A 14833-nucleotide genomic window follows, 5' to 3' on the forward strand; every position below is an offset into this window, starting at 1 on the left:
TGAGGCATTTTGGTGGTGGTCCATGGTGATGTACATTTGAGCTAAAAGTTGTGTTCACACAGCAGGCGAACACTTGACTGTCACACTTTTGTGCACTTGAGCCTGGCGCAGCTCGAGCAGCCGCGTGCGCCCACAAGGCATGTTGCGCACACTCTTGGGACCTGGTCGTTATGGGAAACACCTGATACTGAGTTGAGTGCAATCAGCACGCGCAGATACAGATGCTGTTTTCACAGAGGCTTTGCAAAGTATCATTAACACGGTCACATTTGTTTCTAGCCATGTTTATATTAATTTCTTTTGACTGAGAATGCCCTGCATGTATGGTTTTATGCTGGTTTCTGGCACATCCATGCAGTTTTAAATACAATACCTACAATGTGTACAGAATGCATGATTTTCTACAAATGCAAATTCATTAGTCATAAGTGAATACATTTAGATCGCACACAGTCTTGTTAAACACAGTAACAAATTTTAAACATTTGCTTAAATTAATTGTTTTAACTTCAACTGTATAATAATGTTATGAGAATTTATCCTACGTTATTTTCAAAAGTTGATGTTAATTTATTGCCATTAGTTTCACAAAATTATTTTCACACTATATTTTCCCAACTGGACAGATATGGGAGAGGATCAGATCAATCATGTTTTTGATGATGGAACGGGGTGGGTGCATATCATGTGAGAGGTGGTGGGCCAGCGTCATCTCCCAGGCATCCAGCAGCTGCACACGGAGTCCTCTGAACATGGCACGTAGCACAACATCCCTCTGCAGAGAAAACCAGTCATTGTTGAACAGGCTCCTCTTTGAGTCCATGTTCTGTAGGTTGGCAGTACGGATCACCACCAACGTAGCTGGCTCACGGTTCAGCAGCCGTACCACAGCCCTGCGGATGTGTCGGAGGCGCCGTATATATATTTCAACAGGGTAGGTGCTGAAGTGAGCCCACACACTCACAAGAACGACTGTGTCTGGCCCACCCTGGATCTTGTCTAGCTCATTTGCTACATAGCGTAGCTGAGAGGAAAGCACTGGTCTGAAGCGGATCGGCGGCCCATGGCAGCGGTAGCTTACCAGAATGTTGTTCCTCTTGTCCACAGCCATGAACGGCCCCGGATTTTTTGGACGATAAGGAATTAACTGTTGGAGGTCTTTAGAACACAGAAAATGGGCATCATGTGAGAAAAATGTATAAAACATGAATGAATGAGCAATTTAGCTTAAAAATAAAAGTAATGCACAAAATAAATGAGAGAGGTTGCTCAAAAAGAGATCATCAATAGTCCAATGACTTGCTCTTACTCGGAACATCAGCGAGGTACTCAAACCATTGCCGTACAGTGGAGTCTCCAAACATGTAGACAGCCTTCCCTCTAAGACAATGTGTTATAGCTGAAGAATCATTAAACTGCTGAATAACTGCACCATTCAAAGGCGTCCAGGTATCATGAAAGTAGTAGCCAGCAGGAATGTAACTATTTTTTACTTTGTCTTGTCCTTTGAGGGAGAAAAATTAACAATCCTCATCATAACAGAATATACTGTTTGACTTTGTTGGTCAGAACTCACTACAGGTCCTCATTTGTCAACAGTGTTTGTGCGCAAAAACCCATGTATAAATATTTTGCAATGATGCAAGCATTCACAGACACTTCAAATATGAGCCAGTATATTGCTGCAGCTTATCAAATACAGTTGATCCAACTCATCTTATTGCATATCATTTTAATTTTATATTGTGTACAATGGTATAGTGGGTAGGATTGATGAGCTCAGGTTTATGACTGTATGACGTTTCACATAATCTCTTTGCATCCAAGTGAATATCCTAAGGTTTCTCTTGTAGCCTCCCTTTTCAGGTAGGTGGGTTAATTATGGGAATTTAGGTGCAAGTAACTGGGGGCAGCACGGTGGTGTAGTGGTTAGCACTGTTGCCTCACAGTAAGAAGGTTCTGGGTTCGAGCCCAGTGGCCGGTGGGGGGCTTTCTGTGTGGAGTTCACATGTTCTCTCCATGTCTGCTTGGGTTTCCTCCACAAAGATATGCAGAACCTTTATTGTTAAATAAATTTCTGAGTGGATAGTATCTCCATCCTTGACTCTTGTATGCTGCATAAATGGGAATAAAATATATATATATATATATATATATATATATATTTGTGAGAGTTAAAATCTACTGCAAAGTTGGCATTTGAGCTGTCCCGCTGAGCTAGCCATCCCTGAGTGCATGACATCACAGCAGGAACCGGTTTTAAGGCCAAGGCCTTTTACAGGTATAGACCAAAGTAATATAAATAAAAGTTTATAGTGAAAGTAAGAAATACTGTTACTGACTTGCTCAACTAAGACTGATTTGACTTCATTGATTGTGGCTTGACTCTCATTAAAACAGGATAGGTGTTATAACTTATGCAACATACATGTACATGCATGCATTTTCACTGATAAAACGTAAAAGGCTAATTAAATAATCACATGAACTGAGACAATCACATTCTGAAGCAAATTAAATACTCTTATACTGGGAACTTACACACACAATACAAGTTACATGTATTAATCTAAATGCAGGTAAACAACAAGTGTTGTTTTTTTGTTTTGTATCCAAATGAGAGTTGGAGCTTAGCTGTCTGTGTTCTTGCTTCTTGAAGGCCGATCTTGTGGCCAATTGTTTTGAAACAATTTGACTTTCAGTTGTTCATTCAGTTCTCCATTCATTCGCTTCTTCCACGTAAGGGTGAGATGGCAGCAATATCCAGTTTAGAAATAAGACGGCTACTCCAAATCATCCATAGGTGTGAATGGTTCCAAACCCGGAAATGGGAGGGTTGCAGCAGGAAGGGCATTCGATGTAAAACTACGCTCCAATTAAAATGACGTGGATCAATAGGGTCCACATGGCAGCAATCCTACACACATAAGTGGGACAAGCTGGAAGAAGTGAGTGAGGCGCAAATGACTGTGTTAATGTGTGTCCATTGTGCTCTGCTATGGACTGGTGTACAATCCATGCTTTATTCCCAACTTGCATCCAGTGTTCTTATAATAGGCTATAGATTCACCACAACTCTGACCAGATAAAGTGGTGACACAAGATAAATGAATGAATAAATATAGCCTGCACTGAAAGTTCATTATGTGAACAACTTAATATAGTCACAAGATATGAAATTGCGATCATGAAATCATGTGTGCACATGACGTAGGCTATTTTATTGTAGATATTCAAATTTTTATCCATAAACTATTTTTTTTACAAGACCTTTATGCACAATAAATATTTGTGAATCTTTTGTACAGCAATGATAAATGAGGGTCTTGGTTTGCCCTTTGTAGAATAAAGGAAAATGCATAAAAAAATTTAAAATATTTTCACAGTAAAACACACAAATGAAGTAGCTACATTTTTAGTGAGCCACGTTGCAGGGATTTACATCGGCTTTAATACATTTAATAACAATTCACTAGGCTGCAGTCTATATTTTCCAGGGTTTTCACAAATAACTTTAGATTTCATGATTATATTTGCAAAAAAACAAATTCTAAAAAGGACAGTGTAGGGCTTAAATTTAAAACAGCACTGAATGAACTATAATATAAAACTTACCTTTTTCTGCAGGCAATACAATCACTTTGTCCATCGCTGATGCAAGTATAGGAATTTTGATATTTACATCACTGAAAAAAATGTAGAAATGCATAACTATCCTCAAAACACTGTTTAGTAGCCACTGAACAATTTGTTCTTGTTTTTGCTTCATAGCATTATTTTATCTCTCTTAAACTGTGATAGGTGACAAGTCGAACAGTAGGTTGCAATTTTTCCTTTCAAATGTTTGTGGCAGCAGACTATTGACACAGTTAGCTGAAATCCAAGAGCCTTTTTTCTCTGTAAAATCAATTTACTGAAGGATATTTAGTCATGGCTACAGACAAAAATGCAAAATTAACAGTGAGGAGGAGCGATTAAAAAAAACTGGAAACAAGAATGCTTTTTCATCAACAGCCATAGCAAATGCATATGCCTTGTACGTCAAGAGACTGCTGCAGTTATTAAAGGAGATACACAGAACCATGGCCTCACTTTTTGCTTATAAATGCCTTGAGACCTCAGGAATGGTATAGGAATAGTTTTATGCGTTAACAATAAATCTAATATAGTCAATTTTACGATTAAAATGATTCATATAGCTAGTGGTCTGAGTGAATGGCTTTGATATCTGTAATGTCACCACAGGAAGGCTATTGGTCTCATCGCCATTTTCACTATACTAAAACACAGAGCTAACTGCAACTTCGATCCTCCATTTTGAGCTAATTTATCACCATCAGCTAATAGATGTGTTGCTGGAGGGTGCAGCAACACAACAGAAGGTGGATTTAATGTTGCATTCATGGCCCAAGAATGTTCAAACTGCAAAGATTTGGATGCGTTTTGCGAGAAGTTCATAGGCACATTGGGTCCCTATGAAGTGGGCTCTTCTCTGCTCTGCACATTTTACTGAAGACTTGTACAAGACCTCTGATCTGTTGAGGAGCGTTGGCTATAAGCCCGTATTGAAAGAGGGTGCAGTACCAGCAATTAAAGGAAAAGAAAACTACAAGAAAAGGAAAGTAAGTTCAGTTGCACCAGTTCTCCCGGAGTGTGAGCCGAGGGTTGTTGCTAAAACCCGGGATGGAACGGGATGGGACATATTATCGCTTGGGCAGTGACCTTCCCTGGTTGTTGCTAAAACCAGTGACGTCCCGTCCAAGTGCCGGGTTTTATTAATTGCCTGAGCCAAACACTAATGGCGGAGCACTTAGTATGGAGAAAATGGAGAATGAGTGGACCAGCCATCTGATTTCTCCACTGGATACGCTTGCCTTAGCAGCAATATCTTGCCCTTACGTGGAAGAAACGAATGAATGGAGAACTGAATGAACAACTGAAAGTCGATTGTTTCAAAACAATTGGCCACAAGGTCGGCTTTCAAGAAGCAAGAACACAGATGGGTAAGATGCGACTGTCATTTGGATACAAAACAACAACACTTGTTGTTTACCTGCATTTAGATTAATACATGTAACTTGTATTGTGTATTTAAGTTAGCGGTATAAGATTATTTAATTTGCTTCAGAATGTGATTGTCTCAGTTCATGTGATTATTTAATTAGCCTTTTACATTTTATCAGTGAAAATGCATGCATGTACATGTATGTTGCATAAGTTATAACACCTATCCTGTTTTAATGAGAGTCAACCCACAATCAATGAAGTAAAATCAGTCTTAGTTGAGCAAGTCGGTAACGGTATTTCTTACTTTCACCATAAATTTTTATTTATATGACTTTGGTCTATAGCTGTCAGACCTCGGCCTTAAAACTGGTTCCTGCTGTGATGTCACGCACTCAGGGCTGGCTGGCTCAGCGGGGCAGCTCGAATGGCAACTTTGCAGTAGATTTTAATTCTCAAAAAAATATATATTTTTATTCCCATTTATGCAGCATACAAGAGTCAAGGATGGAGATACTATCCACTCAGAAACATATTTAAAAATAAAGGTTCTGCATATCTCCTTTAAGCAATTTACTATCATGAGACATTACGAAAGAAATGGTCAATGCAAAAAAAAAAAAATCTCCGCAGATGTGAAGGCAGAGAAATGATCCTCACAGACATTTTTTTAAATCAAATTGAGCTTGGAAATTCTTTTGTGAATTCTTGAAAGAGTCCTTAAAGTGGATTTACAACCAACTATCAAAAATAACTATTTAATTTCATGATTATATTAGTTTATTCCTTTTGGACCCTTAAATAGTGGGGGACCACATAAAACATGCTGTATCTCCTACACCGTTCTCCCAACGTATATGTATATACACAAATACACAAGCATGTACATGCGCATGCAAGAAGCAGTTATCTAAAAAGATTTGCCCAAATAGATACCAACTACCACCTCACCTCTGGAAGAACTTTGCTTCATATTCAGTTATGAGATCATGCTTGTAGCCCCCTATATAGTGATTTATTCGTTTGTCACATCCAAGCTTTTCAGGCTTGTAGCAGTACCAGGGTTCTCCAGTTAAAGGGTCAGTGTAGTTGCAGAGTGGTTTCTGGTTGAGCGGCAGACACAGGTTGCACACGGTGGTCTCTGAGAGGTTACCAGAGATGAACAGGCTTTTAAAAAACACTCTGTCAGGTTGCTCCTCCTGCAATCTCTTTAGCACCACCACAGCCTCACTTGGGTGCACCATGGTGATTTCCACCCATGCTACACCAGCCCACAGCAGTGGGAACAGCACTGTATAGGTGCCATTTTGGTGGTCATGCACTTTCCCTCCAACACCGGCACCCAGCTCAGGTGAATGCAGCCGGGCTATCAGGAAATCTCCTCCATGATCCTTAGGCAGACCCAAGAAATTCTGCACATGGACACTGACCAGAAGCTGACCACCTAATCGTTGTTTTGACGAGCCCTGGATCACAAAGTAACTTTTGGCAGGGTCGCTGCTGAGCTCCAAAGGAAGGCCTTGCACCAAGGGACCTGGCCATGCTATGGAGTTGAGCAGATCTCTCTCTTCTTTGGCCTCTTCTGCTGTGGGCTCCTGGCCAAAGCGTGTACAGTAAGTGTTGTTTGTGTCCAGTGGCCACAAGGTTTCAGGAGGCTTAAAGACTGTGTGGACACTGCTCTGTACTTGCTGGACTTTGAAACTTAGCTGCTCAAATCCTACAATCTGTGAAAAAAATGAACTTTTTTTTCTCAATTCAGCACATGAAACAGTAATCACAAACCTTGGATCTTGTATGTTTTTATTATTAATAATCAACTTTTATATAAATTATTTTTAAAAACAGGTTAGTGCCACTGATGATGATGAATCTTAACCTGGGTATTTACTAGTGCAATTCTCAAAAATTTAAGTTTTTAAAAAATTAAATAAAAAAAAGTGGAATTGTGGAAGTGTGACTGACTATATTTTCTATGTTTAACCCGAATGTTAGTATTAGATCGAGAGTGTGACCACCATTATGGGTCGGTCCTAGGACACTCTGGTATAACGATGACACTCGCACTTTAAAACAGACCACTTGAAAACTGGAGCGTAAATGGCGTCAAACAAAATTTGTAGCGTTCAAATTAGCTTGGAAGGAGAGCTTCCTGAAGCATAGAAAATCTCTTAGTGCTGCTAGATCAACATCTCTGTCCTCCCTAATAGAAGATAACAAAAATAATCCTAGATTCCTATTTAATACTGTAGGAAATTTAACCAGGAATAAGACCACTATAGACACATGCACACCTGCAGTATGCAGGAGCAACGACTTCATGAATTTTTTTCAATGACAAGATTGAAAATATCCGACAAAAAAAATTCAAACTACTAATTTAAGGTCAGACAACTTAAGTGACAATTTAAGTGACCCTGTAGTTAACAATATAAATGTACTGTATCAGATCAGCAATTAGAATGTTTTACTCCACTTAGAGAAATCGAACTACTTTCATTAATCTCCGCATCAAAATCCTCAACTTGTGTACTAGATCCCTTACCTACATGTCAAATCAAACAGATAATACCTGAAGTAACTGAACCACTTCTAAAAATAATAAATTCTTCTCTTAGGATCGGCCATGTACCCAAATCCATTAAACTTCCAGTGATGAAACCCCTGATTAAAAATCCTGACCTTGATCCCTGTCAGCTGTCCAATTATCGGCCAATATCAAACCTCCCCTTTATTTCCAAGATCCTAGAAAAAGCTGTGGCACAGCAGTTATGCTCATATTTACATAGGAATAACATCCATGAATCAGTCAGGATTTAGACCTCATCATAGCACTGAGACAGCACTGGTGAAAGTAGTAAATGACCGACTGTTGGCATCTGATTAGGGCTGTGTCTCGCTGCTTGTGTTGCTTGATCTTAGTGTAGCATTTGATACCATTGATCATTCCATTCTTTTGGATAGACTAGAAAAATGTTGTGGGAGTTAAGGGAATGGCCCTCTCCTGGCTCAGCTCTTATTTAACTGATCACTATCAGAATGTTGATATAAATGGTGATTTTTCTAGACATACTGAAGTAAAGTTTGGTGTTCTACAAGCTTCTGTCTTAAGCCCACTAGTTTTTTCTTTATATATGTTACCTCTTGGTGATATTATTCATAAGCATGGTATTTTATTTTCACTGTTATCCTGATGACACACAGTTGTACGTTTCTGAAAAATCAGATGAGACACCAGCTTAATAGAATTGAGGAATGTGTAAAGGACATTAGACACTGGATGCATATTAACTTCCTTCTGCTTAACTCTGACAAGACAGAAGTACTTGTACTCGGACCACATGCAGCTAGAAGTACAGTAGGTGTTCTGATTACACAGTAAATCTGGATGGCCTTTCTGTTTCTTCACGTGCAGCAGTAAAAGACCTCGGGGTGATTATTGACCCCAGTCTTTCATTTGAAACTCATATTGATAACATTACCCGGAAAGCTTTCTTTCATCTTAGAAATATTACTAAGATAAAAAATTTAATGTCTCTACATGACACAGAAAAACCTAGTTCATGCTTTTGTTATCTCCAGGTTGGATTACTGTAATGCCTTACTGTCCAGATGTTCCAATAAGTACATAAACAAGCTCCAGTTAGTTCAAAATGCAGCAGCAAGAGTCCTTAGTAGAACTAGAAACTTGTTTATAAAATACTACCATTGACCTTTAAAGCACTGAATGGTCTCGCGCCACAGTACCTGAGTGAACCTCTGGTCCGTTATGATCCACCACGCCAACTTAGATCAAAAGATGCAGGCTATCTGCTGGTACCTCGTATAGTGAAGGCTACATCAGGGGGCAGAGCCTTTTCTTACAAAGCCCCACAGTTATGGAACAGCCTTCCAAGTAGTGTTCAGGACTCAGACACAGTCTCAGCATTTAAGTCTAGGCTGAAAACATTCCTATAGTCAAGCCTTTTGTTAACTTTATTAGGTAAAGGAGTTGATCTGGGGGCGGCACGGTGGTGTAGTGGTTAGCGCTGTCGCCTCACAGCAAGAAGGTCCGGGTTCAAGCCCCGTGGCCGGCGAGGGCCTTTCTGTGTGGAGTTTGCATGCTCTCCCCATGTCTGCGTGGGTTTCCTCCGGGTGCTCCGGTTTCCCCCACAGTCCAAAGACATGCAGGTTAGGTTAACTGGTGACTCTAAATTGACCGTAGGTGTGAATGTGAGTGTGAATGGTTGTCTGTGTCTATGTGTCAGCCCTGTGATGACCTGGCAACTTGTCCAGGGTGTACCCCGCCTTTCGCCCATAGTCAGCTGGGATAGGCTCCAGCTTGCCTGCGACCCTGTAGAACAGGATAAAGTGGCTAGAGATAATGAGATGAGATGAGTTGATCTGGAGGGTCCTCAGGCATAGAGTGTTTTGGTAAGCTGGGATGTATGGATGCTGTCAGTCCCTCACTCACTCGAGTTTGTTGATGGTGTAGCGGCTGGCTGCTTTATGTCTCGGGGCGCCTTCATGTCTGTGTTACCTTCTGGCTCTCCCCTTTTAGTTATGCTGTCATAGTTAGTTTTGCCAGAGTCCCTGCTTGCACTCAGTACAAAATGTATACTGTTCCTCCTCATCAGGTGACATTGGGCATACCTAACAACCTATTTTCTCTCTCTTTCTCCCCCCCGTCCCTCTGAGTTACAGGTCAATACTGAGATCGAGATGCTGACCTCTTCTGCTCCTCGGACCTGCCTGATCCATCCTGAAGCCCTACGTCTGGCTGGAGTCTCATCACATCGCTTGCGTGGAGGACGGCCCCAAATGGACAGTTGAAAGTCACACTTGGAAGATGCTCTAGACACTTACAGTAATGCTTTTATGACTGAGTACTACAGTTGACTTGCTAACTATAGGACTGCAGTTGTTACGAACAGATTTGCACTCAAGTTTCCATCAATGAAGAGTTTATAACTTCAGCAAAACAGACTTCATGTTAAAACTTTAAAAATGTTAGAATCACACTGTTATCACCCAAATGAGGATGGGTTCCCTTTTGAGTCTGGTTCCTCTCAAGGTTTCTTCTTCATGTCGTCTGAGGAAGTTTTTCCTTGCCACTGTTGCCACAGGCTTGCTCATTGGGGATAGATTAGGGATAAATTAGCTCATGTTTAAAGTCATTAAAATTCTGTCAAGCTGCTTTGCAACAATGTCTATTGTTAAAATTGCTATATAATAAACTTGACTTGAAAAATGAACTTGAATTTTGAAATGAAAAATATGACAATGACAACCCTGTACTTTTGCACATCTTAAGACCTGTTTGCATGAAGAATGGGACAAAATAAACACCTGAATTGCTTCAGCACTTGGTGTCAGTCCCTAAAAATGTTTTAAGTGTTGTGAGAAAAATGCCAATTTTACAAAGTGGCAAAAGCTTTACCTTCCCAAAATTTTTTGAAATGTGTTGCAGGAATCAAAATTGAAACAAGTGTCGATTTTGGAAAAAAAAGTAGTAAATGAGGTAAAACATCAAATATTGTGCTAGTTATTAGAATGCAGGCACTTACAGATGTATAAGCAGAGTGGGGACAGACTGACAATCAAAGCCAAGATGAGAGACTAGAATCAGAAAACAAGCTAGGGTCGGGCGATTGGCGAACAACACAGGAAAGATAAGGCAAAGAGCAAAAATGTGAGAGAGAAAGCGAAAGAGTCGGTAAAGCATTTGCCATTTTGGAACAGTCAAGCATTTGCCACTTTGTAAAGTTGGCATTCCTTCTCACAACACTTAAAAGATTTTTAGGGACTAACACCAAGTGCTGAAGCAATTCAGGTGTTATTTTTTCCCGTTCTTCATGCAAACAGGTCTTAAGGTGTGCAACAGTACAGTACATACAAGAAGCTGTCAGAAGAAACAAGGCTTGGTATGTACTGAGCAGGCAGAATAATACTTCGCACTGGAGTGTTTGTTTGGGGAGCTTAAATAGAGGGACAGGTGATTAAGGAAATGAGAGACAGCTGAGTTTCAGTAGGCTGGAGACAGAGGGCACTGTACTCCAGAGTGTCCATGCTCGTAGTTTGTTCTTTCTCAGCAGGTTTACTGACACGAGTGTATTACTTTGGGTGCAATACAGGTCAAAGATTATTTACAAATCATTGTTTTTTGTTTTAACATACTGTCCCAACTTGTCCTGATTTAGGGTTGTAAATCGAGGTCATGAAATCGCAAGCTGTGCGAGTAAGCTGCGATTGTGAGTTATGGAATTTACAAGATAATGTTGATTTTTTTTAGGTGTTGCATTCTCTTTAAAGAAAACATGCCCACAGTTTGATAAAGAAGCTGCCTGATCACTCATCAACTGTGCTTATCGCTCACATTAAGTAAGTGTTGAAAATGCTGTACTCACGTTCCTAAACATGCTGAGAATAGGCAGTAAAAATCCTGATAGTACCAACAGAATAAATATCAGCAGCAATCTGGATATGTGTCCATCCATGACTGGGTGTCATACAGTGTCTGTTAACCATCAGCAAATTTCACTCAGGACAGCTTGAACAAACTGACAGAGAAAATTACATGAAACACAATACTTATTCTATTTCAACATGTTTTCAATCATTAGTACCTAAATATTTTACTCATTATTCTTCTTATTTTTTTACACATAGCACGGTAGTGCTTCGCACTATTGCTTTGCTGCAAGAAGGTTCTGGGTTTGAAGCCAGTGGCTGATGGGGGGCATTTTTGTGTTGAATTCTTGAACTGGTCTTGAATTTCCGCCATTTGTACACAGTCTGTCTGACTGTAGATTGGTGGAGTCTAAACTCTTTAGAGATGGTTTTGTAACCTTTTCCAGCCTGATGAGTATAAACAATGCTTTTTCTGAGGTCCTCAGAAATCTCCTTTGTTCTTGCCATGATACAGTTCCACAAACGTGTTGTGAAGATCAGACTTTGATAGATCCCTGATCTTTAAATAAAACAGGGTGCCCACTCATACCTGCTTGTCATCCCATTGATTGAAAACACCTGACTCTAATTTCACCTTCAAATTAACTGCTAATCCTCGAGGTTCACATACTTTTGCCACTCACAGATATGTAATATTGGATCATTTTCCTCAATAAATAAATGACCAAGTATAATATTTTTGTCTCATTTGTTTAACTGGGTTCTCTTTATCTACTTTTAGGACTTATGTGAAAATCTGATGATGTTTTAGGTCATATAGTGGGGCAAAAAAGTATTTAGTCAGTCACCAATTGTGCAAGTTCTCCCACTTAAAAAGATGAGAGAGGCCTGTAATTTTCATCATAGGTATACCTCAACTATGAGAGACAAAATGAGAAAAAAAGTCCAGAAAATCACATTGTCTGATTTTTAAAGAATTTATTTGCAAATTATGGTGGAAAATAAGTATTTGGTCAATAACAAAAGTTCATCTCAATACTTTGTTGGTAATGACAGAGGTTAAACATTTTCTGTAAGTCTTCACAAGGTTTTCACACACTGTTGCTGGTATTTTGGCCCATTCCTCCATGCAGATCTCCTCTAGAGCAGTGATGTTTTGGGGCTGTTGCTGGACAACATGGACTTTCAACTTCCTCCAAAGATTTTCTATGGGGTTGACATCTGGAGACTGGCTAGGCCACTCCAGGACCTTGAAATGCTTCTTACAAAGCCACTCCTTCGTTGCCCGGGCGGTATGTTTGGGATCATTGTCATGCTGAAAGACCCAGCCACGTTTCATCTTCAATGCCCTTGCTGATGGAAGGAGGTTTTCACTCAAAATCTCACGATACATGGGCCCATTCATTCTTTCCTTTACACGGATCAGTCCTCCTGGTCCCTTTGCAGAAAAGCAGCCCCAAAGCATGATGTTTCCACCCCCATGCTTCACAGTAGGTATGGTGTTCTTTGGATGCAACTCAGCATTCTTTCTCCTCCAAACATGACAAGTTGAGTTTTTACCAAAAAGTTCTATTTTGGTTTCATCTGACCATATGACATTCTCCCAGTCCTCTTCTGGATCATCCAAATGCTCTCTAGCAAACTTCAGACGGGCCTGGACATGTACTGGCTTAAGCAGGGGGACACGTCTGGCACTGCAGGATTTGAGTACCTGGCAGCATAGTGCGTTACTGATGGTAGCCTTTGTTACTTTGGTCCCAGCTCTCTGCAGGTCATTCACTAGGTCCCCCCGTGTGGTTCTGGGATTTTTGTTCACCGTTCTTGTGATCATTTTGACCCCATGGGGTGAGATCTTGCGTGGAGCCCCAGATCGAGGGAGATTATCAGTGGTCTTGTATGTCTTCCATTTTCTAATAATTGCTCCCACAGTTGATTTCTTCACACCAAGCTGCTTACCTATTGCAGTTTCAGTCTTCCCAGCCTGGTGCAGGTCTACAATTTTATTTCTAGTGTCCTTTGACAGCTCTTTGGTCTTGGCCATAGTGGAGTTTGGAGTGTGACTGTTTGAGGTTGTGGACAGGTGTCTTTTATACTGATAACGAGTTCAAACAGGTACCATTAATACAGGTAACGAGTGGAGGACAGAGGAGCCTCTTAAAGAAGAGGTTACAGGCCTGTGAGAGCCAGAAATCTTGCTTGTTTGTAGGTGACCAAATACTTATTTTACTGAGGAATTTACCAATTAATTCATTAAAAATCCTACAATGTGATTTCCTGGATTCTTTCCCTCCATTCTGTCTCTCATAGTTGAAGTGTACCTATGATGAAAATTACGGTACAGGCCTCTCTCATCTTTTTAAGTGGGGGAACTTGCACAATTGGTGGCTGACTAAATACTTTTTTGCCCCACTGTATTTATGCAGAAATATAGAAAATTCTAAAGGGTTCAAAAACTTGCAAGCACCACTGTAGATAAATAAATGAGTTGAAACAAACAAATAAATGACTCACCGGATCAGTCACCCTTGTAAAACCAGTCTGTTGAAGAAACTTTAGAATAGATTTCAAGCGTTGCCCTATTCAGTACAACTGATCAGTAGCATACTGTATGTATACACACTTTATACAATATGCAGATACAAAGAATGAAAGATCAGCAATTAAAGTACTGTAACAGGCTCCTGGGTGGCATACAAAACGTTTGCTCCATCACTGGGAGTTTGAATCCCGACAATGCCATGGGAAAAAAAAAAAAGTCTGATCTCCTCCCTCAGTCCACCTGAAACCCTGCCTCCTTCCAGCTCAGCAATGAGGAAGTCACATCACTTTAATATGGCTCACAGTGGACATAGGAAAAGTGTAACTTGAGAAAGCAGAAATAGATATATGTGCGCTAACGGAAGTCAGAAGGACATACTCAGGTAATATTGTTGAGAGAAGTCATACAAACTTCTGGAGTGGTGGTCATGATAAAACAACTGGTGTCGGTTTTGTTGTGTCTAATAAGTTCAAGAATATAAATCCTCTTCCTGTCAATGATCGACTCATGACATGTCGCATAGATCTGCAGAATGGGAATTATCTCACTCTGATCAGTGCTTACGCTCCATCTATTCAGAGAACACTTGATGAGAAATAATAACTCTTCTATGAAAACAGCCTCAACCCAGCATTTGGCTTGAAAAAAAAACAACCACACCTTTTTTTGTTTTTTAGAATGTGTGCATGTTTTTCTTCAGGCTAGGAATAGAAAGTTGCATACATACTGTAAAAAGAACACCCACTGTTCCACTGATTCTGATCATTCACACCCAGTGTCAGGAAAGGCAAGTACTGCCCTTGGTTGTGAGGGCACATTCTAAAGCTGCCACCATTTGGGCTGGAGTAGTTGGAGCTTTCATATCCATGTCCCAAGCCTCTTTTCCTCCTTGAGCAGCTGTTA

At 40.2% G+C, this 14833-nt stretch overlaps 1 protein-coding gene across 2 annotated transcripts; it reads right to left on the minus strand.

The window, feature by feature from the left end:
- Positions 1–588: 588 nt before the first annotated feature.
- LOC132891237 (NXPE family member 3-like) lies at positions 589–14067 on the minus strand. Of its 2 annotated transcripts, none has more exons than XM_060928716.1 (6): positions 13903–14067; positions 11388–11497; positions 5956–6728; positions 3616–3686; positions 1310–1504; positions 589–1158 (listed from the first exon to the last, which is right to left on the minus strand). In XM_060928716.1, exons 2-6 carry the CDS (start codon positions 11475–11477, stop codon positions 605–607), a joined length of 1683 nt encoding a protein of 560 aa, XP_060784699.1. In that variant the 5' UTR covers positions 11478–11497; positions 13903–14067; the 3' UTR covers positions 589–604. The 2 variants fall into 2 exon arrangements, with proteins under 2 accessions (XP_060784699.1, XP_060784698.1); XM_060928715.1 differs by having other exon boundaries at positions 11388–11540.
- Between the last annotated feature and the right edge of the window lie 766 nt (positions 14068–14833).

Source organism: Neoarius graeffei, chromosome 9, assembly GCF_027579695.1.
Source record: "Neoarius graeffei isolate fNeoGra1 chromosome 9, fNeoGra1.pri, whole genome shotgun sequence".
In the NCBI taxonomy this organism is placed as follows: domain Eukaryota; kingdom Metazoa; phylum Chordata; class Actinopteri; order Siluriformes; family Ariidae; genus Neoarius; species Neoarius graeffei.

Coding starts and splice junctions, on each gene's coding strand:
- LOC132891237 (XM_060928716.1), bottom strand. CDS start 11,477: ATGGATGGACACATATCCAGATTGCTGCTGATATTTATTCTGTTGGTA. Junction 6,729..11,387: donor TTCTCAGCATGTTTAGGAAC/GTGAGTACAGCA, acceptor TTTTTTTCACAG/ATTGTAGGATTTGAGCAGCT. Junction 3,687..5,955: donor GAAGCAAAGTTCTTCCAGAG/GTGAGGTGGTAG, acceptor CATTTTTTTCAG/TGATGTAAATATCAAAATTC.